The sequence below is a fragment of the Harpia harpyja genome, chromosome 1 (genome assembly GCF_026419915.1).
Source record: "Harpia harpyja isolate bHarHar1 chromosome 1, bHarHar1 primary haplotype, whole genome shotgun sequence".
Classification (NCBI taxonomy): domain Eukaryota; kingdom Metazoa; phylum Chordata; class Aves; order Accipitriformes; family Accipitridae; genus Harpia; species Harpia harpyja.
This window is the reverse complement of record NC_068940.1, coordinates 29,400,925-29,419,232: the sequence shown is the minus strand read 5'-3', so window position 1 is coordinate 29,419,232 and position 18,308 is coordinate 29,400,925. Positions and strand designations below refer to the sequence as shown.

The window sequence follows — 18,308 nt, the reverse complement described above, 5'->3', positions numbered from 1 at the left end:
GCCCCAGGGCAGGGGTCGGCAGAGCCCCCCCGTGCCACAGCGGGCCGGGTCACAGAGCCGGAGGCCAGCAGGAGAACTTGTGCACGGCCCAGTAGGACTTGAGCCGTGCGAGGTGCTGCCCCAGAGTCTGCTCCTCCTCCGGCTTGGCCAGGTCCTTGCCCAAGCCCCAGTGCCTTGCCCAAGCCCCAGAATCTGCAGCTGGATTCCCCGCTCTGGAGGGATGAAGGGGAAGGGGCCCCGTGGCCCCAGGGACCCTTTGCCTGGGTGGGAACTCAGCCCCGCAGGCACCAGGGCTTTCCTGCCTGCTGTCAGAGCAGGGGCAGGCAGGGCAGCGGTGGGCAGCTGCACAAGGGGCCCCGAGAGCCCACGACCCCCTGCGCCGCCCGGCTCCTGCCGCTCTGCCTCCCGCTCAGACTGGGATTATCTCACAGGTTGTATCCATCATTAAATACCGACTAATAACGCTCTCAAGATATTAAATATGTAACAAACCCGCTTAGCGCTGGCCGGGGACGGGAAGGGGAAGGTCACTGGTGCTAATGAGCCCTGCCGCATCTCCAGGCTCCCCGCAGGTCCCCGGTGATAGCAGAAGGTCCCAGGGCCGAGGTGCCAGTGCTGAGGGGCCCCGAGCTCCCACAGCCCCGCTGTGCCCCATGGCCAGAGCCCCAGCAGCACCCAGAGCTCCCCGTGTGCAGCAGCCAGGAGCTCTGGTCCCGTCCATCCCAAACCCATCCCCACCTCGGGATGGCCACGACCCTGCAGCAGCCCCGTAACCTTGTCCCCACAGGACTCCTGAGCCCTAATCAGTGCCACGGCAGCACTGCAGATCCGCTTTATTAGATAATGGGGCAGTAATCTAGGAAAGCGCCTGCGGATTGCTGCTGCGTGCCTTAACCCTGCGCGGCACAGCTGGAGAGGGAGGGCCACGGCCAGCCATCGATGTGGCGGATGGACACAGCTGGATGCTGACCGAGCCACAGCCAGACAGGCACAGCCGCATGCCGGCACGACTGGGCATGGACAAGGTGGCAGGCAGAGGTGAAGGCAGCGGGATACAGCCACGGCCAGGACAGAGCCACAACCAACTGCGGCCGATGCTGCTTGCCCAGGGGAAGTGCGGGGCCACCCACTCCCCGCTCCCCCAGCTAGGCAGGTCAAGGGGTCCAGCCCACAGCAGCCCCGGTGCCCAGGCAGGCTGGTACCTGCAGCCCTGAGGCAGGGGACGAGCAGTGGGCTCCCTGGAGCCGGTGGGTACCCCCAGCAGCCGGGGCAGGGAGGCTGCTGCTGTCATTTTGGGCAGAGCACGGGCTCTGTGTTCACAGCACAAGGCCCGGTGCCGTCCCCGTCCCCTGCATGAGCCGGATAGGGAGCGCGGCTGAGAGCCCAGTGATCACACCACACCAGTCCCGCAGCCACGGGGCTCCGGCCTCACAGAAGCTCTTGCTGGAGTTGGGTGGTTCCAGGTCTTTTTCCCCTCTGCGGATAATCAGTTTAATGCAAAAGCATAGAACTAAAACTCTGAGATTAGCTGTTATAATCACATGTAAATACTTCCAGACAATCCGCTCAGGGAGGGGCGGCGTATGTAGTTTGGGACAGAGTTACACGGGATTTAGGCTGTTTACTACTCGATTAATTTCATGACTCCAGCCCCAAGCCCACCGTTGTACCAGCTGCCCGGCTCGCTTCCCAGGAGTCAAGGTCACTCAGGCAGGAGGAAGGCGATAGCAGAGGGCAGCCGCATCTGCCAGCAGCAACCTGCCCGGCCCCAGTGCCAGGCTCTGGGGTCCCTGCGGCCCAGCCCCGGAGGAGGCAGTGGGAAGGCTAGGCCTGCCCGGCCCAGCTGGCTGGGGGTACGACCACAGACGCTGCAGGCAGATGCATACGCAGGTTTCAATCCCTTTTTATTCATAAGCATAGTCAAAGCTTGAGAATGTCAGAATCGATCCCCTCCCGCAACCACCTACAAACCAACTCAAGTCCATCCCTCTTCAGAAGAAAAATAAAACATCTTCCACCTATGCTTCTTCCTACCCTGGGTTCCTCCAGTCCAAAGCCCTACTGCTGCCTGCCCGCAGGCCGGAGAAGCCAAGGGAGGGACGGCTGCCCTCACGCCAGGATCGCACACCCCACAGCTGCGGAGCGGGGAGCGCGTGGCTGCGGCTGCACACACACCTCTCGTACCGTACTGTGCGGCTGCGCTCTCTCCCAGGATCCTCGCGTGCTAGGCAGACGTCGATCCGAGTTTGGCCCACACAGACATTATTCAGGAAAAGGGATTTCAGACCATCAAGTGCAACAGGCAAAGAGACCGTCCACACGAGAGCGCTGCCACCACGCAGCCTGCCTCAGCGCCTCGGCTGCGGCGCAGTCTCTGCTGGAGACAGCTGCCTGTGCCGGAGAGGATGCGCAGGACCTTCGCGGCACGTGGCCAAGCAGCAGCATGCCCCAGCCGTGGCACGCTCAGACACGTCCCTCGTAGCCCCGAAGCAATAAGGCAACTGCTGGCTGAGGAGGCTCCTGCCTGGTACAGCTGTCCTGCTCAGCACGGGTGTCCCAGCACCAGCCGGGCCCGGCCCCGGTGCTAGTCCGCCAGCGTGATGACGTCGTAGTGAATCCCCTGCTGCAGCTGCTGGATCTGCTCGGCCGTCGCCTCGGCAGTGAACACGCCCTGCGCCTGGGCCATCGCAGCATCAGCCACTGCTGCAGAGCAGAGGGGGGTCAGTGTCTCCTTGCGTCCAAGGGCGGGGGAAGAGCAGGCGGCTGCCCAGGGCCCCCCTCCGTGGGGAACAGGCAGGAGTACAAGAGCACAGGGGCCACCGTGCCTCGTACGGGGCTCCAGCAGGGAGCTTAGCTCTGGTTAATTCTGCAAACACACGTCAGGGTGTCTCCACCCTGTGGAAGCCGCTGCACCTCCCAGCAGGGCAACTCATCTCCGGGGGGAGGGAGCTGATACTATTCCACAACGGATGCGCTGGGACCAGCGAAGATCTCCCCCTCAGACACCAAGGCTGGCCGCTTCCCAGAATTACAGGGAGGCAGGCAGCAAGGTGGCAATCTAGCCTTGCCAACCCCAGACCTTCTGCCAAGGACTGCTGCGTGGCTGCCCTGCTGGCTACAGCAAACGAGCAGCCTCTGCAGGCAGAGCTGGTCTGAGACCACGGCATCTCAGTGGCTGCTAACAGGCATCGCAAACTGCCTGGCAGGACTGGCACCCTGAGACCCGGAGGGAGACAGGACTGCCAGAGCTACGCCAGAGCTCAGCCCCGGGGCCCTGGTCCTACCTGAGACTGCCGAGTGTGCAGCTGCCTCCAACTGCGCCTGGGTGACAAGCTGCTGCTCAGGTGAGACAGGCATGTACTGGATCTGCAGGGAGGAGAGAACAGGAGAGTCTGGGAGGGGCAGGGTCCCTCCTGGAGTGCTGCTCTGGCCACAGCTGCTGCAGCAAATCACCAACCCGCATGTACCTTCTACTTCACATCCCTCCCTCCCTCCATCTCCACCCGTGTGCTCAGAGCCCATCTCACGGCAGTCCCGTCAGCTCCAGCCACCATGTCTGGCCCCTTACCTGTGGCTCCTGGAGGAACTGGCTGCCCTGCTCGTACTGGATGTGGGTGATCTGACCATCCTGTACCTGGGGAGAAGAGCCGCAGCGAGGCTGTGTCAGGGCTAGTGGGCGTCCCTGCCCCTGAACAAAGCTGTGACTTGAACAGAGCAAGCCACAGGGCGCAGGAGGCCCAGCCCCACACACAGCACCCTCATGAGCCCCATCCACCATGCGAAGGGAGCAGACAGCCTGAAGCTTACCTGGATGTGATGTCCTTCCGGGACAACAACATACTCATGGGGAAGCAAGTGCTGTACACCATCCTGGGCAATGATGTACTGAACCTGCAAACACAGGGATTCAGACCCCAAAACATCACCGCTGCCCATCCCCTACACCGCAACAGGGCTGGTTCTTGTCTGGCTTCTGTGCCTGTTTCCACCCCGCCTCTCCCCACTGCCCCCAGCTCTCCCTGCTCCAGCTGCACAGAATCTTTTGGTTCTCGGGAGGTGCTTCTCCCTCACCTGGTTGTCAGAGGTCACTAAGTGCTGTACTGTCTGTCCGTCGGCAGTTGTGATCTCCTGGATGTAAGTAGCCTCCTCCTGCAGGTCAGCAAGCGTCCAGTGCTGTCAGTGGGGGCGGGCCTGACCACAAGCCCTCCGAGAGGAGGGAACCCACGCAACTCGTGGGGAGCGGCCACACAGGGCGGGAGGATGAGACCGACGGGCCCAACTCACCTGGCTCGCGACGCTCTGCTCCTGCGCAACGATGATGTGCTCCTGCCCCAGAGCCTGCTGCAGCCGCTCGGGAGCCAGCACCGCCTGGCCGGACTGCAGAGCCGCTGGAATGCAGAGAAAGCCGATGCGGACACTGCTGGGGCTGCGGCCAGCCCCTGCCAGGTGCCCACCCCAACAAGGAGCACAGGACAGTCTCTTAGCTCTGCTCACAGAAGGTCAGAAACTAAACCAAACTCTCTCAACATGAAGGAAACCAGAGGTCACTGTGGGCAAAACACAACCTCCACATCAGACTGTGAATTCCGCTTCCCATTTCAGCCATGAGCTGCTCACAGCACCACTGCTCCTGCAACGTACTGATCTATTGGGACCTGCTTGGAGCAAACACTGGACCCCTAGTTCTGCACAGAACCACAACAGTCAGCGCCTCATCGGGAGAGCTCCCTTCACCCAGTCCCCTTATCTTTGCACCCACCAAGTCCTGCCACCGTTGGCAATCCTAATCTTCAGCAGGAACCTCCCGGCCCTGACCCATCTCAGCCCTGCTCAGCCCCCAAGGTGGGTGAATCCCTGCACAGGGCTCTGGCCACAGGAAACCCACAGACCACCCCTAGTCACAAGGACACAACTTACTCTGCAGGGTGGCCAGTGTGTCCTCATCGCTGTTCAGGATGATGGTCTGCTGGGCAGCAGCTGTAGGCGCCCCTGGCCTTTTCCCCTCTGAGCTGTGCAAACGCTGCATGTGGAACTTGAGGTGCCCATTACGGTTGAACCTACAGAAGCAACAGAGTGAGGTGGAGTTCACCACGGGCAGCGCACGGCCTCTGTGCTCTCTGCAGAGACCCTGGCCATGAGCACCACAAGCACATCCTAGAACATGGCCCATCCGTGCTCCCAAAACGCCTCTGTCAGGCCCAAGTACTGAACCTCCCCATGCAGAAGTTCCTTGGAGACAAAGATGGGTCCACCTGCAGCAGGAACTGTTCTCAAGGGCAGAGTCCCCTCTAACAGGGGACTGCTGCCAGGGGAGGGTCAGCACAGCCAGCTCTTTGCCAATATCCTATTTCCTCTTGAGCCTTGAAGAGCTCTACAGGATCCCTCGAAGCAGCAACAACCTAGCAGGCTTCACTCACCTCTGCCCACAGATCTGGCAGGCAAAGGGCTTCTCGTTGGTGTGCGTCAGCATGTGCCTGCGCAGGTCCTTCTTGTTCTTGGAGGCAAAGCTGCAGTGGGTGCACTTGTGTGGCCGAAGGCTGGCATGCTGCACCATGTGGCTCTGGGGGTAGAAGGAGAAGCGCAGGGTCAGAAAGCCCCCGTTTCTCCAAACGTCTTGTTCCCAGGGCTGCTCTGTGCCAGGGAACCTACCCGAACCTCCGGCCAGAGGGCTGCAGTGAATGGACAGTCAGGACACTTGAAGGTGCTGGGCCCAATGTGGGCTCTCTTGTGACTCTCCATTTCCGCTCTCCCTGTGAACATGGCTGTGCAAATCTTGCATGAAAACTTTTTGGCTGTGGAAATCTTGCACGAGAGCTTCTTGGCTGTGGAAACCTTGCATGAGAGCTTCTTGGCCATGCCTTGGAGTGCAGGCCACTTGACCTTTGGGGATGAGATTTCCTGTCCCTCGGAGGCTGGGGATAAAGACGAGTCCTTCTGGAGCTGCCTGGTGACACACTGCACCAGGGGCCACTTGACGCTGGCAGGCTGTGCCTCCTGGCCCTCCGCAGGCGAGGGAAAGGCAGCGTCCCCGCTGAGGGGCTGAGAGAGAAACACCCAGTCACACCTGCTCACACTGCTGCCCGAGACAGGGAGAAAGCTCAGCTACTTACCTCAATGTGATGGAACTGGCTCCCTGGAATGCCAGACGACATGATATAGTGATTGTTATGCTCCTTCAGAGCCTCCTCCGTCATCACAGCTTCACTCACCACAACCGTGTGGGAGGTCTCCGCAGGGCTCTCCTCTTCACTGCTGGAGAGGACAGGGTCAGGGAGGATCTGCCTCATCCACCTCACCACTAAAGCCTCCTCATTTGAGGTCAGAAGTCTCCCCACTCCTCCCATGCAGCTGACCTGTACAGTGTGCCTGGAGCCTGAATCTCCTCACTGATGGGTGTGATGATGCTGTACTCTGTCGTCCCACCAAAGGGGATAGTGATCTGCTGCAGCTCTGAGCCACCCAAGGTCGCCTCCTCATAAGTCTCCTGCACCAACGTCTCCCCAGGCTCTGCCATGTGCAGCGTCACCAACTTCTGCTGCTGCTGCTCCTCGGAGTCTATCTCTGCCCCCTCCTCCTGTGCCTGTGGCTCACAGGGGGCCTGCGCCTCTCCTGAATCACCTGGCTTCACCACTGCCACCTGCGGAGGGGACAGCAGCTCAGCCAGAGGAAGGCAAGACACCTCCTGAAGTGGAACAGGGCTCGGCACTGTGGAAAGACTGTGGAGGGCTGGGAAGCCTCCCCCTGCCACCTCCTGGCAGGCACGGTACCTGCGCCCCCCCTCAGCCCTCCTCACCTGCAGCGAGCCCATGGCCAGCTCTCGCTGAGTGCTCATGTTCAGCAGGAGATCCAGGGCGGTCTGCGTGGCCAGTTCTGCTGATCCAGCCACATCTGTCAGGGTCAGAACGGGAGGGTCAGTGTCCTGGTTTTGGCTGGGAGAGCTACTTGTCTTCCTAGTAGCTGGTATAGTGCCATATTTCGAGTTTGATATGAGAATAGTGTTGATAACACACTGATGTTTTCAGTTGTTGCTAAGTAATGTTTAGTCTAAAGTCAAGGATTTTTCAGCTTCTCATGCCCAGCCAGCAAGAAGGCTGGAGGGGCACAAGAAGTTGGGATGGGACACAGTCAGGACAGCTGACCCAAACTGGCTAATGGGGTATTCCATACCATGTGATGTCATGTCCAGTATATAAACTGGGGGGACTGGGGGTGGGGGGAATCACTACTTGGGAACTAACTGGGTGTCAGTTGGCGGGTGGTGGGCAACTGCATTCTGCATCACTTGTATATTCCAATCCTATTATTATTATTTTATTTTTGTTATTATGATCATTATTATTTTATTCTTTTCTGTTCTATTAAACTGTTCTTATCTCAGCCCACGAGTTTTACTTTTTTTTCCAATTCTCTCCACTGGGGGAGGAGGGCACGGAGTGAGTGAGTGGCTGCGTGGTGCTTAGTTACCGGCTGGGGTTAAACCACGACAGTCAGGCACGCACTGGCCCACCTCCTCCCCATCCCCACCCTCTTTGCTGGCAGCTCACTCACCTTGTTCGTAAATGATGGTGGCCCCTCCCAGGGAATCCTGCGAGAGGATGGGGGGCTCTGCTCCCGGGACGGCCTGGACCGCATGGTAGGTGACGGGGCCAAGAGGTGCCTGTGTGAGAGAGAGCGCTGACAGCGCGGCCGGAGCCAGTGAGCACCAGGAGGAGCTGGGGCGCGGGCAACGGCACTCACCGGCAGACTTGCCTCTGGCTCAGCCGGGGCCTGCACCTGGCTGTGCTGCTGCTTCAGCTCCTCGATCTGCTGCAGGGTGAAAAAGGGGCGGCGGCGGCAGGGCGGCTCCTCGGGGTGCCTCTGTGCCCACTCCTCGAAGGAGTCGGGATGGCGGCAGTGCACGTGGAGGCGCAGGTTCTTCTTGTGCTTGGTGGTGAAGTGACAGAACTCGCAAGCAAATGGCTTCCCTCCTGTGGGACACAGGAGGTGGGAATTAAGCAGGAGTTCCCCGAGGGATGGCGGGGAGAGCAGACAGGCTCTGACTGGCTCCTGGAGAAGCAGGGGGTGTAGGACGTTGGCGCACGGGACAGGCAGGCAGCTCCTCTCACCCGTGTGCTTGACAGCCATGTGTGACACCAGGAAGTCCTCCCGGAAGGTGGAGTACTTGCAGAAGCTGCACTTGTAGGGCTTGTCGTTCATGTGCGACAGCTGGTGATTCAGCAGGACCTTTTTGTCCTCGCAGACGTAGTCGCAGAACTCACACTTGAACCTGCCAGCACAAAGCCGCCTGTCACATGGGCAGCAGGGACCTTCTGTCCTCCCCTCTGAGGGGAAGCCAGGACACAGGCTCTACCAGGGCATGCCACAGGCTGTTGCCAGGCTCCTACCTGCGGTTGGCAATCGCCTGGATGTGCGTCAGCAGGTGCATCTTGAAGGTGTAGCGCTTCTTAAAGGACTTCCCGCACTGCAGTGAAACAAAGCAAAGCAGCATTCACCTCCCGTCCAGCCTCACTCATCGCCAGCCCTTCCCCAGGCTGCGTCCCGCCCCTCACCTTGTCACACATGTGGGGTTTCTCCGTGCTGTGCGTCTTCATGTGCTGGGTAAGCCTCTTCTGCATGGGGTAGATACGGTTGCATACGGGGCACGGGAAGGAGTTCAGCTTTGGGGGCTGGAGGGAGAGCACGAAGATAAGCTCACCTAGGAGGGGCTCACCAGTTTCCTTACCCTCTCCCCACTGCAGGACCTGGGCTGCCTTTCCTCAGGTGATCCAGAAACACTGCCTTCAACAAGGCACCAAGAATTTGTGGAAGAACCAGACATGCCTCTTCCCATATAACAGTGCTGAGAGACAAGACAACAGGGTACCCAAACTCACCGGATCAGCTCTCTTCTTCCTGAAAAAGAAAGAAAAAAACCCCCTCATGTCAGCCACATCCCAAGTCTGAGCTCCCTTGTACCCAGACACCAAAACTGCCTGTTTTGGAAAGGGCCAGAGGTCAGGGGAAGGGGCAGCCGTGGCTGCCCTCCCAAGGCGGGAGGAACAGTGTTAGTGTCATTCAGCCAGGCTGCAAGACAGTCTCTAGGACTGCACCTCCCTTACCTATCCCGGCTGTGCACTGTGGAGTGCCGGATGACGTCCTTCTTGTACACACTGGTGTAATTGCACTCCTCGCACTTGTAGGGTTTGCTGCCCACGTGGTTGAACATGTGTTCCTGCGAGAAGCAGAGTGGGGGCCGTGAGACCTGGGGCTACCAGCCACCCTCATGGGTACGAGAGTAGGACAAGACGGCGCTCACCTTGAGGGAGGACCAGCGCCGGGAGCGGTAGCTGCACTGAAGACACTTGAAGAGCTGCGGGTCATTGGCCTCGTGCGAGTTGACATGGAAACGCAGATCATCGTGCGTGAGGAAACGTGAGCCACAGATCCGACACAGGTAGGGCCTCATCAGGGGCTTGGGTGACTTGTAGTAGTACCTGCGGAAACAGGATCGGGGCTCAGAGCTGTGGTGGCAAACGGGCTGGACCGGCCCTGGGCACAGGCCAGAGGGCCCAGCGCTGGCTCAACACACACCCCTCACCTGCGCCCCATGTACTTGCGGTATTTCTTGCCCAGGAAGCGGCGGGAGGGCCGCCCTCGCCTCCTGGGGATGACGTCTGCATCCTCAGGGCCGGTGTTGGAGGAAGGGTCCTTGTTCTCAGAATCAGACTGGCTGATGCTGGGCTCTGCCAGGCTCTCGCTGGTCCCGTTCTCCAAGCCAGAGGAACTGGCTGCTTCCGAGTTCTGCAGCTCACGGCTCAGTGTGCTTTGGGACGTCACCAAGGGCTCCACCTCCCCTCCTACTTAGCAAAACGCAACACAGCTCTGTCACACACCCTTCTGGCAGGCTCCCGGGAGCTCATCTACAGCTCCCTGCTCCAGCCCAGCATGGGGCTGCTGCCTCCCACTTCCCTCACCTTCAGGCACATCCTGGGGCATGTCCTCCAGACGTGGAAACTTGCGGGGTCTCCCCGGGCGTCGACGTGGCCTCTCCTCGCTGGATGTGGGGACAGTGCGGCTGTACTTGGGCTGTCGCCCACGGGGCTCATCCTCAGCTGGGTTATAGTCACTGTCCTCTGGAGATAAGTGGCCCAAATTGTCAGACAGAGACTGGGAAAAGACTAAGCTATGTAAGATGTGGGGAGGACGAATCCTACCTTCAGGGTCATCAATAGCACCAGCATCCATGATATCATCCTCCTCTTCTTCTTCTGGGACCTCCTCCTCTGCAGTCTTTGGAGCAGACCCCCCCTTTCGTGAACGTCCCTTCTTCAAAGCCAGAGCTGAACCCACTGCCACAGAGAACAGAATGAAAACTCTTTACCAGACTGTATAGTTGAACAGGTCCTTACACTCATGCTCTCCACCTTCTTTCTTCCCTGAAGAGAGCAGAGCCCGTCCACAGTAAGATAAATTTTCCTCAACCCTTAGCACACACCTGGCTGGAAGTGCCGCTCTTTCATGTGGTTAATTAGCGTTTTCTTGGAGACGCTCTTGTACTGACACATCTTGCACTTGAACTGCTGCACCACCACCACCTCCATCATCTCTTCCAGGGTCTCCATGTCCGGCTGGTCCAGCTCCTCCCCACCATCCGCCTCTCGGGCCTGATCTGGCTGTGCGGGCAGCTCCAGCACTTCCAACTGCTCGGAAGGGTCTGAAGGACCGGGCTGGTCAAGGCATGTGGAGGTAGGCCCATCAGCAACAGCTTCTATCGCCAAGCTATTGGCCAGAGCAGAAGTGGCCATCTGGGACACCATGGGGGCACCTGAAACACCAAAATCAGCTCAGCCAAGGAGCAGACCCTTACCTGCATCCAAGGCTGCACCCACCCCTGGGGCACAGGGCTGAACATGAGCTCAGTAACAAGCCCCCAACAGTCAGCACATCCCCAGGAACTCTGGTACAGGGCCGATGCACCTGGGATACCCGCTAAAGGCCTCACCCTCGCTGAAAAGGCTCAGGGGCAGAGGCAGCCACCGCAGGACACCCCAGGGCGTACCCTTACCATCATCGGGCCCCTGCAGAATAAGGTACTGCGTAGTCTCTGCCCCACCATCCTCTGCGCTGGTCACAGCGATGCAGCCTGGGAGGAAGAGGAGAGCAGAGTGGTAACTGCCAGATGTGGGGGCTGTAGAGTCACAGGCTCACTGGGGCTCTCCCAGCTTCAGACACAAGTGGGAAGGAGCAAGGAAGGTCTGGCTCCAGGGACGGAGCCTGCCCCGGGCTGCTGGCACTGCGGCTGAAGGAGCAGCCGGACACGTAGGATTGTCCGGCAGCCACAGCAGCCACGAGCTCCTCGTCAAACCCTCCAGCTACTGCAGCAAGGCAAGAAGAGTAAACCCCCGCTGACCGAGACGCATACGTATGCGTGTACATATTTCCCCCTCACCTCCCAAGGTCTGGCACAGCAGCAGCTCCCTTCCCCAGCCCCAGCACCCTGAGCTGTTTGCACGCGGGGCACTCCAGATGGAGTGGGGGCTGGTGTGCCACATGTGCAAGCAGCTGGGAGCACGCACTCACTCTGGATGATGTCAGGCCCAATTGTGGACTCGATGATTTTGTCGATGGCAGAACCTAGGTCCGAGGAAGTGGACGCGGTGGAGTCTGACACGATTGTGGCCCCGTCAGTGATGACGCTGGAGTGGACCAGGACTTGTGGGGACTCCGACACCATGATGGACTGGCTCACAGTGGAGACACTGGAGACCAAGGTGGACTGGGCGATAGAGGATGAATCTGGCAGGTAAATCCGGGGAATGGCATCCGTGCTGGAGCTGCTCTCCGACACCTCTTCCTGGCGGAAAAAAAAAAAAAAAAAAAAAAAGAGGCCAGGAGAGCTCAGCTGAGAGACCTTTGCCAAACCAGGCCCTTGGGGGAGCCAGCACATGCCAACGACACCGGCGCATCCCTGCAGAACTGCCAGGAAAGGCATCAGAGCGATTCCTTTGGTATCGCCAAGGACCCCGGACCTCCAGGGCTGCTCTCGCTACCGAGGAGAGTTCTCCTCCTCAGCCCGGCAAGCAGACACCCAACCGGTAGCGCAACAGCGCCTGCCGGGGCTGCCGAGCTACAGGGCTGGCTCCCGAAGCCGAGTTTGGCAGAAACGTCTAGAGACGCCCTCTGGAACCAGAGCCGCCTCCCTTCCCCGAGCCGACGGCCGCCCCACCTTCCCCGTTAGCTCCTACCAAAGAGACCCCGCTGCTGTCGGAGCTCTGGCCCACGCCGGAGTCGTCCGCTCGGGAGAGGGGTCCGGGGGCCGAGGCGGCGTCGCTGCTGTCCGCCGACACGGCCTCCGAGGTCCCGACGCCCAGGCCGCTCTCGGAGGGCTCCTCCCGCGCCGCCTGCGGGGCCGCGTCGCTGCTGCTCTCCACCGCATTCTCCTCCATGCCCGCCCTGCCGGGGCCGCCTAGGCTCGACCTGAGGGGGGGAGGCCGCCACCGCCGCCGTCAGGGCCGCGGCCCGCCGCCGCCGCCCCGGGCGGCCCCGGGGGGGATCCCGCGCCGCCCCTGGGGGCACCCGCGGAGTGGCCGGAGCCGCCGCGGCCCCATGCCCGGGGGCAATGGGGGGGGGGGTGTCCCGGCCGTCCTGGCGCGGGGCCCCGTCGCCCGCCCGGCGGCCCCGGTCCCGTCATGCCCCGCGGCCCTGCCCGGCCCCCGGCCGCCATCTTTGCCGCGGGGTCCCCCCCCCCCCCCCCGCCCCGCCGCCTCCGCGCGCGCGCACACGGCGGGGCGGCCCCGGTGCGCCGGGGCGGGGGGAAAGCCGCCACCGCCGCCGCGGCGGGGCGAGGGGACCCGCCACCCAGCCGCCCGGCCCGCCCGGCCGCTGGCCCCGCGTCCTCACCCGGCCTGCCGCGGCCCCACCGCCCCTCCGCCGGAGCCGGCATCACGGCGGCCGCCATGCCCCCCCCGCCCTCGCGCCGCGCAGCGGCACGGCCGCGCGGAGCCCCGCGCCGGGACTACTTACCCCGGCGCCCGCCCCGCCCGCGGCGCTCGCCGCCGCGGGGACGCGGCTCCTCGCTCCGGCCGCCGCCGCCTCCTCCGCCTCCCGGCACCGAGCGGCGCCGCCCGCCGCCCGCGGGCTGGGGGAGGCCTCGGCGCCCCGCCGGGGACTACTTTCTCCGCGGAGGGATCGTGGAGAAGGCGCCGTGCCTTGCGTCATTGCGTCACGAAGCGGCGCCCGGGCCCTGAGCGTCGGCGTCGCGCCGGGTTGTGCCCGTCACGTGACGAGAAGACGGAAGCGGAAGTGGCTGGGGCCGGGGCCTGCGGCTTGGGGCTCTCGGTCCCGCCGCTCCGCTCCCCGCCTGGCCCGGCCCGGCCCGGCCCGGCCCGGCCCAGCCGCGCTGACTGTGCCCTGCAGTCCGCAGTCAGAGCCCCATCCCGCCGCGGCTCCCTTTCTGTAGCCCACCGTGGGCACGGGGCTCGGCGCGGCTCATGGTCGCTTCTGCAGACCCAGCTGGGGCTGCCCTTCCCCGGAGCGACCCTGGCCGAGCTGCGGGGGCCTCTGCCCTGCCCGTCCCCGCAGGGGGCCCGGGGCCTTGCCGTGTTCAGCCCCGGCGGTCACACGGTCTCAGGCTGTTAAGCGCTTTCCCTCTCATTCCCCGGTGTGGAATGGTGCCTGCTGTAGGTTTGCTCTGTCTTATAGAAGCCAGACTGTCCTCTTTTGATAGCAGTTCTGCAGCTGAGCAATAGCCGTCTTCCTCTCTTCTCTTGCTGACCAAAACCTGTTGTCCGGGTTGGTTTACACCCTGCTGCAGATGGCGATGAGCCCCCAGTTTGGCAGGCCTGGGTCAGCTGCTGGCAGCACCTCCAGTGCCCGTGCTTGAGGCAGACAAGCTGGGGGGCTGCTCTGCGCTGGCCGGGGGCTCCCAGCATGCTGCAGGTGGTGGGGCTTCACAGGTACCTCCTGCCGCCGCGGCGTCCCCCCAGGGATGCACTTGGGAGCCTGCTGCTGCCCCAGCTCTCCGGCAGTGCTGTCGAGTGCGGTGGCGTGCCGTCTCCTCCAGCTGAGTTCAGCTGTGGACGGAGAGCCTGGGCTTGGCCTCTGCTGGCCGAGGCCCCTGGCCCAGCCAGCCCATGCTCCTCATTGACGTCTTTAATGATCCCCTGGTTTGGGTGGCTCCTTGCTCTCACCAGTGTTTTCTCGTGCTGCAGTGCTCTACTGAGAAAGTCTCTATCCCGGGTTTTCTCTGGAAGAAAGGCAGCCAGGTTGCGCCTGTGCTCTTTGGAGGCTAGAATGTGTTTGGGCCGAACCTGGCTGCTCAGCCCCCATGGAAGGGACGTGCTCGCTGAGTGAGGGGGGTCGGGGCTCGGCATCCCGGCCAGGTCCCAGGGCTGCTGGGACTGAGTCAGCCCGCAGTGCGGCTCTGTCCGGAGCAGGTCTGGGTGGGCAGTTTTATTGTCTCACTGGCCAGAACGGCCGGTACAGAGCTGGTGCTGACGTGGTGCCAGCTGCGGGAGGACAGACAGTGTCTCATCTGGCACAGGCTGTGAGCACGGAATTAGCCTGCCAGAAATCCAAGCGGACGGGTGTTGGACGAGCAGGGTGGGCCGGATCAGCACTCTGCGTTGTTTGGCGGTGGTGCTTCTGGTCCGGGGCGAGGGGGGCGGTGGCTGGATTCAGCCCCCCTCAGCCCCGGGCTCCTCTGTGAGGCTCTGCGGGTCCCTCGCATCCATCCGGCACCTCCTGCCCCTGGCGAGGCTTCCCAGGGTGCGGTGTGCCCGGTAGAGGCAGCAGAGTTGCTGCTGCTGAACTGCCAGCCTGGTGCACGTGCATCTTCCGGCTCTTTCTCGAGCTAATTAAATACATTCTTGAGAGGTTTATGCCCTTATCTATCACAGGGAGACAGCATCAGTGAGACCCGTCCCCGGGCTGGCGTGAGCTGGGAAGGGGCTGGCTGCACGAGCGCTTCTGCTACAGCAGTGCTGCCTGACAGTGACTTGGGTGCCGAGTCCCCGCGTGCAGCTGGCTGCTGCGATCACCGTCATGCCAGAAGCCGAGAGAGACCGAGGGGGTGCCTTTTTTTCCCATTACCCCTCTTTAAAGCAACGCTGCGTAGCTCTGCAGTTGCTGCATGGGAAGTGGAGCTGGGGAGGACGCAGAGGGCTCCTGTGGCTAATGCCCCCTCTCTGATGTCCTCTCTCCATAGCTCATGCTGGAGGAGCCTGGCACTGTCTGTGACCAGCCGTGGGTCTGGCTCCGTCTGTGGGCTTGGGGTGTCTTTGTGCTCCCTGTTGGGGGAAGCTCTGCATTTCTGTCAGAAGGGGGGTTGGAGGAACCCCTGGCAAAAGCTGCCTCCCAGGCAGAGGAAACGGGATGGATTCGTGTTGGACTAGCAGGTGTCCTCTCTTTTTGCCTTCAGTCAGCTGCTGTCTGAAACAAGTGAAGGATTTTCCCAGCGGGTGATGGTTCCAGGGCAAAGCAGCCTGACCTCTGGGAGCCCCAGGGGCTCGCATGGATCCTCCTGATGCTGGCTTGACTGATGTAAAGTCGCTTAAAGCTTCCCTGTTGCCCTGCAGAGATACCCCATGTCCTTTGTCTCAAAGGTTTGTACCAGCGGGAGCTTTGCTGAGATGGGTAACCTGCTATTTTTAAAAATGCTCCGTGCCCCTGAGCAGGGGTGAGCAGGGAATTTCCAAGCCAGGCAAAGCACAGCTCCCGTGCTCTGCTCTGGAGACACAGCTCCTCTCTGATAATGCTTTGCCGTGGCGGCTCTTGTGCCTGAAATCATTTCAGGGCCAAAGAAAACATAAAGAATATCAGCAAGAGGCTTAAGAGAATCCAAAAATGGATGCGGCACGCATTGGATGTGTGTCCAAATACTTTAGCAGGGGGAGCGCCAGGTTAAAGGCCTTTTGGGAACAGGCTGAGAAGACAACACAAATGCTTGTGCCTGGAGAATAAAGCGATAAGACTCAAGTGGGATATGAAGCTGATTTTTAACAGGCCGTCCCAGGCGGTGGAAATTTTCCCAGCTCTGTGCTCTCCAGCCTGGATACGACGCTTGGTCGGAGCTACAGCCAGACAAGCTGCTGCTCAAGGCAGGGCAAGAGCGCGCTGACCAAGCGACTCTGGTCAGGGTCCTGCTCTCGCCGGCGCCCCTCGGCCACGTTGGTCTGCCCCATCCCCGGCAGCGGTTTGTTGGCCATGCTGACCTGCCTCGCTGGCTTGCCCTGCTCCCACAATAGCTTCCCCGTGAGCTAACAGCTTCGGTCAGTGTCCCAGAATAGGTGGTGGCTTGTGCTGAGCACGGTGCCCAGGGCAGTGCCCCTCCAGCCTCCCTGCAACCCGAGCCCCCGGACTTCCACAGTCAGTGATTTTGTCATCCGTGCTGTTTGTTCCTCCCCATTTCCTTTTTTCTTTTTAAAGAAAACATTGCTGGCGATGTTTGTGTAGCTGCAGGGCATTAATCCACATCAACCAGGCTCGTATTTATATCCCACCTGGGAAGGGCAGTTGCATCAGCACATTTTGTAAAACAGTTGAGCAAAACAGCCCTTGCTGCAGGAAATGGGTTTTTCTTCACACCAGATTGCTTCACCACTCAGCTCCTTCCCAGCAACAGTGGCTCCTGAACAAGGCGCCTGGGGCTCTCCCGGGGGATTGCTCCATGCCGGGGTGGCAGCAAGCCGGGATAGCTTCCCGCCGGACAACACTCCGGCCCCTCTGCCGTGTGCTTGGGCCTTGCTGGGCCACCGGCGCTTCTGTGGGGAGCGGCCTCCCTCCAGTGCCGGCTGTTCCTGCCGGGATCTCTGCTTCCCAGGGCACTAGCGCGGGTGGGAGTGTCGTAGGATAATGCCCCGTTTTCTGTGGCCGCCAAGGCTGCGGCTGAACCCGTGGCCTCAGCCGTAATGCCACCCTTGGGCTCGGGCAGGACACTCCCGAGACAGGCAGGAGCCGCTCCCAGCTGCTCCCTAGGGGCTCGGAGAAGCTGACAAAAGCCCATGGTGGGGCCACTTATATCCTCACAAGGTCCCCTTGGCAGGAGGCGGCTCACTGGCCCCGGCTCTGCTCTGCTGGCGGCTGTGCCGTGGGCACGGAGGGGCTCTCCTTGGGGTGAGGTGGCACTGCATGGCCAGGCTGGCTCCGGACAGAGCGTGCCACCCAGCTCCCTGCCGGCACTCCCACTACCACTCTGTTGGGTGGTCCTGCCTGCCGGAGGGGGCCGTGGTGTCCTCGTGTCCTGCTGCCTTCTGGGCCGCTGGTGCCTGCCGTCCTGCACGCAAGCTGGAGCAAAGGTGGCGCCGAGCCGTGCCGTACGCTGCCTGTCCTGTGTATCTTATCTTGTGCCCAGGTCGGAGCCGTGGCTGCCGTTCCCGCAGGGCTTCGGGACCATCGACGGCCTTTCCAGGATGCGTTTGGAGCTGCTGAAATGCAATCAGCCGTGGCTGCGGCGCTGCCTGGCCCCTCCTCGCCTGCCAGAACGGCTGCTGCTGCTGGTTGGTTTTTTTTTTTTTTCCCCTTCTGGAGGGATCCTGTGGCTTCCTTCCCAGAACCTGAGACCTCAGAGCCACGGTCCAAGGCCACCAGCTTCCACCCTCTCCTGTGCTGCTGATTCATCACTGCTGGTTAGTTAAAAAAGGGTAATCAGCAAATTACTGAAATATAAGTAAAATAAACAAGGTGGGCAGGAGAACTGTGTGTAGCAGGGCCCCAGAGGCCTTAAACGTGTGCTGTGCTGGGCCATTCCCATCGTCTGCGCTCATCGCCTGTGCAGGGCTTCGTCCTGCCGAGCACCCGTGGAGTGGGGGAGCTCGGTACCCCAGCGCTGCCGCGGGGGCTCCCAGCCTGCGCCGGACCCGCAGCCCTGCCCACGGCCAGTCCCCCTCAGAGGCCAGAGGGGCCCTGCAGCTTTCGCACAGCGGCGGTCCTGAGCCCCACCAGGCAGCGACCGGGTTCGGTGTTGGTCTGGTCGGTCCCCCCTGCCTCGTGGGAGGGGGTCACCAGACCCCAGGACCAAGCGGGCAGGCTCCGGGGCTGCTCTCTGCCCGCGTGGTCTTCAGAGGTGCCCGCAGGGCTGGTGGCTCTCGCCTGGGTGCTCTCAGCCCTGCTCCCCCCCCCGGCAGCACAGCAGCTCCCTTGGTCCCCAGTGCTCCCGCAGCCCAGCGGCTGCCTTCCTCCCCTCCCACGGCACTTGTGCCTGCAGAAGAGGTTTTAAAAGGCCCCAAGGGTCGTGCAGCCCTGGTAGCTCCCCGGCTAATGGCCAGGCTGTTTGCCATTCCCTCGGCTGCCTGGGTTTTGTCCATATGCCTGTGTTGACAACTGAGCCACTC

The 18,308-nt window shown here is 61.7% G+C and overlaps 1 protein-coding gene and 1 long non-coding RNA gene across 11 annotated transcripts; one reads left to right on the top strand and one right to left on the bottom strand.

Annotated features, from left to right (window-relative positions):
• Positions 1-1,887: 1,887 nt before the first annotated feature.
• ZNF335 (zinc finger protein 335) lies at positions 1,888-12,959 on the bottom strand. Of its 10 annotated transcripts, XM_052782739.1 has the most exons (28): positions 12,880-12,959; positions 12,225-12,456; positions 11,560-11,833; positions 11,045-11,122; positions 10,475-10,804; positions 10,194-10,328; positions 9,954-10,112; positions 9,578-9,839; positions 9,296-9,473; positions 9,099-9,211; positions 8,874-8,892; positions 8,550-8,666; positions 8,385-8,461; positions 8,106-8,266; positions 7,738-7,967; positions 7,549-7,657; positions 6,794-6,888; positions 6,354-6,637; positions 6,111-6,252; positions 5,650-6,039; positions 5,418-5,560; positions 4,918-5,057; positions 4,285-4,388; positions 4,072-4,149; positions 3,808-3,891; positions 3,569-3,634; positions 3,285-3,366; positions 1,888-2,703 (listed from the first exon to the last, which is right to left on the bottom strand). In XM_052782739.1, the coding sequence occupies exons 2-28, from the start codon at positions 12,423-12,425 to the stop codon at positions 2,585-2,587; spliced, it is 4,170 nt and encodes a 1,389-aa protein (XP_052638699.1). In that variant the 5' UTR covers positions 12,426-12,456; positions 12,880-12,959; the 3' UTR covers positions 1,888-2,584. The 10 variants fall into 10 exon arrangements, with proteins under 10 accessions (XP_052638699.1, XP_052638726.1, XP_052638717.1 ...); XM_052782766.1 differs by lacking the exon at positions 12,880-12,959 and having other exon boundaries at positions 1,888-2,700; positions 12,225-12,701; XM_052782757.1 differs by lacking the exon at positions 12,880-12,959 and having other exon boundaries at positions 6,111-6,249; positions 12,225-12,700.
• Positions 12,960-13,792: 833 nt separating this feature from the next.
• LOC128139801 (uncharacterized) lies at positions 13,793-17,671 on the top strand. The gene is made up of 2 exons (XR_008234515.1): positions 13,793-15,581; positions 17,330-17,671. It is a non-coding gene; the product is annotated as an uncharacterized LOC128139801 (long non-coding RNA).
• The last annotated feature ends 637 nt before the right edge of the window (positions 17,672-18,308 follow it).

Bases quoted from the DNA above. Each gene is read 5' to 3' on its own strand.
- ZNF335 (XM_052782739.1), bottom strand. From the start codon at position 12,425: ATGGAGGAGAATGCGGTGGAGAGCAGCAGCGACGCGGCCCCGCAGGCG. The intron at 10,329-10,474 runs GTGTGTGCTAAG...TCTCTGTGGCAG, and splicing joins AGAGCGGCACTTCCAGCCAG to TGGGTTCAGCTCTGGCTTTG. The intron at 8,462-8,549 runs GTGAGGGGCGGG...GTTTCACTGCAG, and splicing joins AACCCCACATGTGTGACAAG to TGCGGGAAGTCCTTTAAGAA.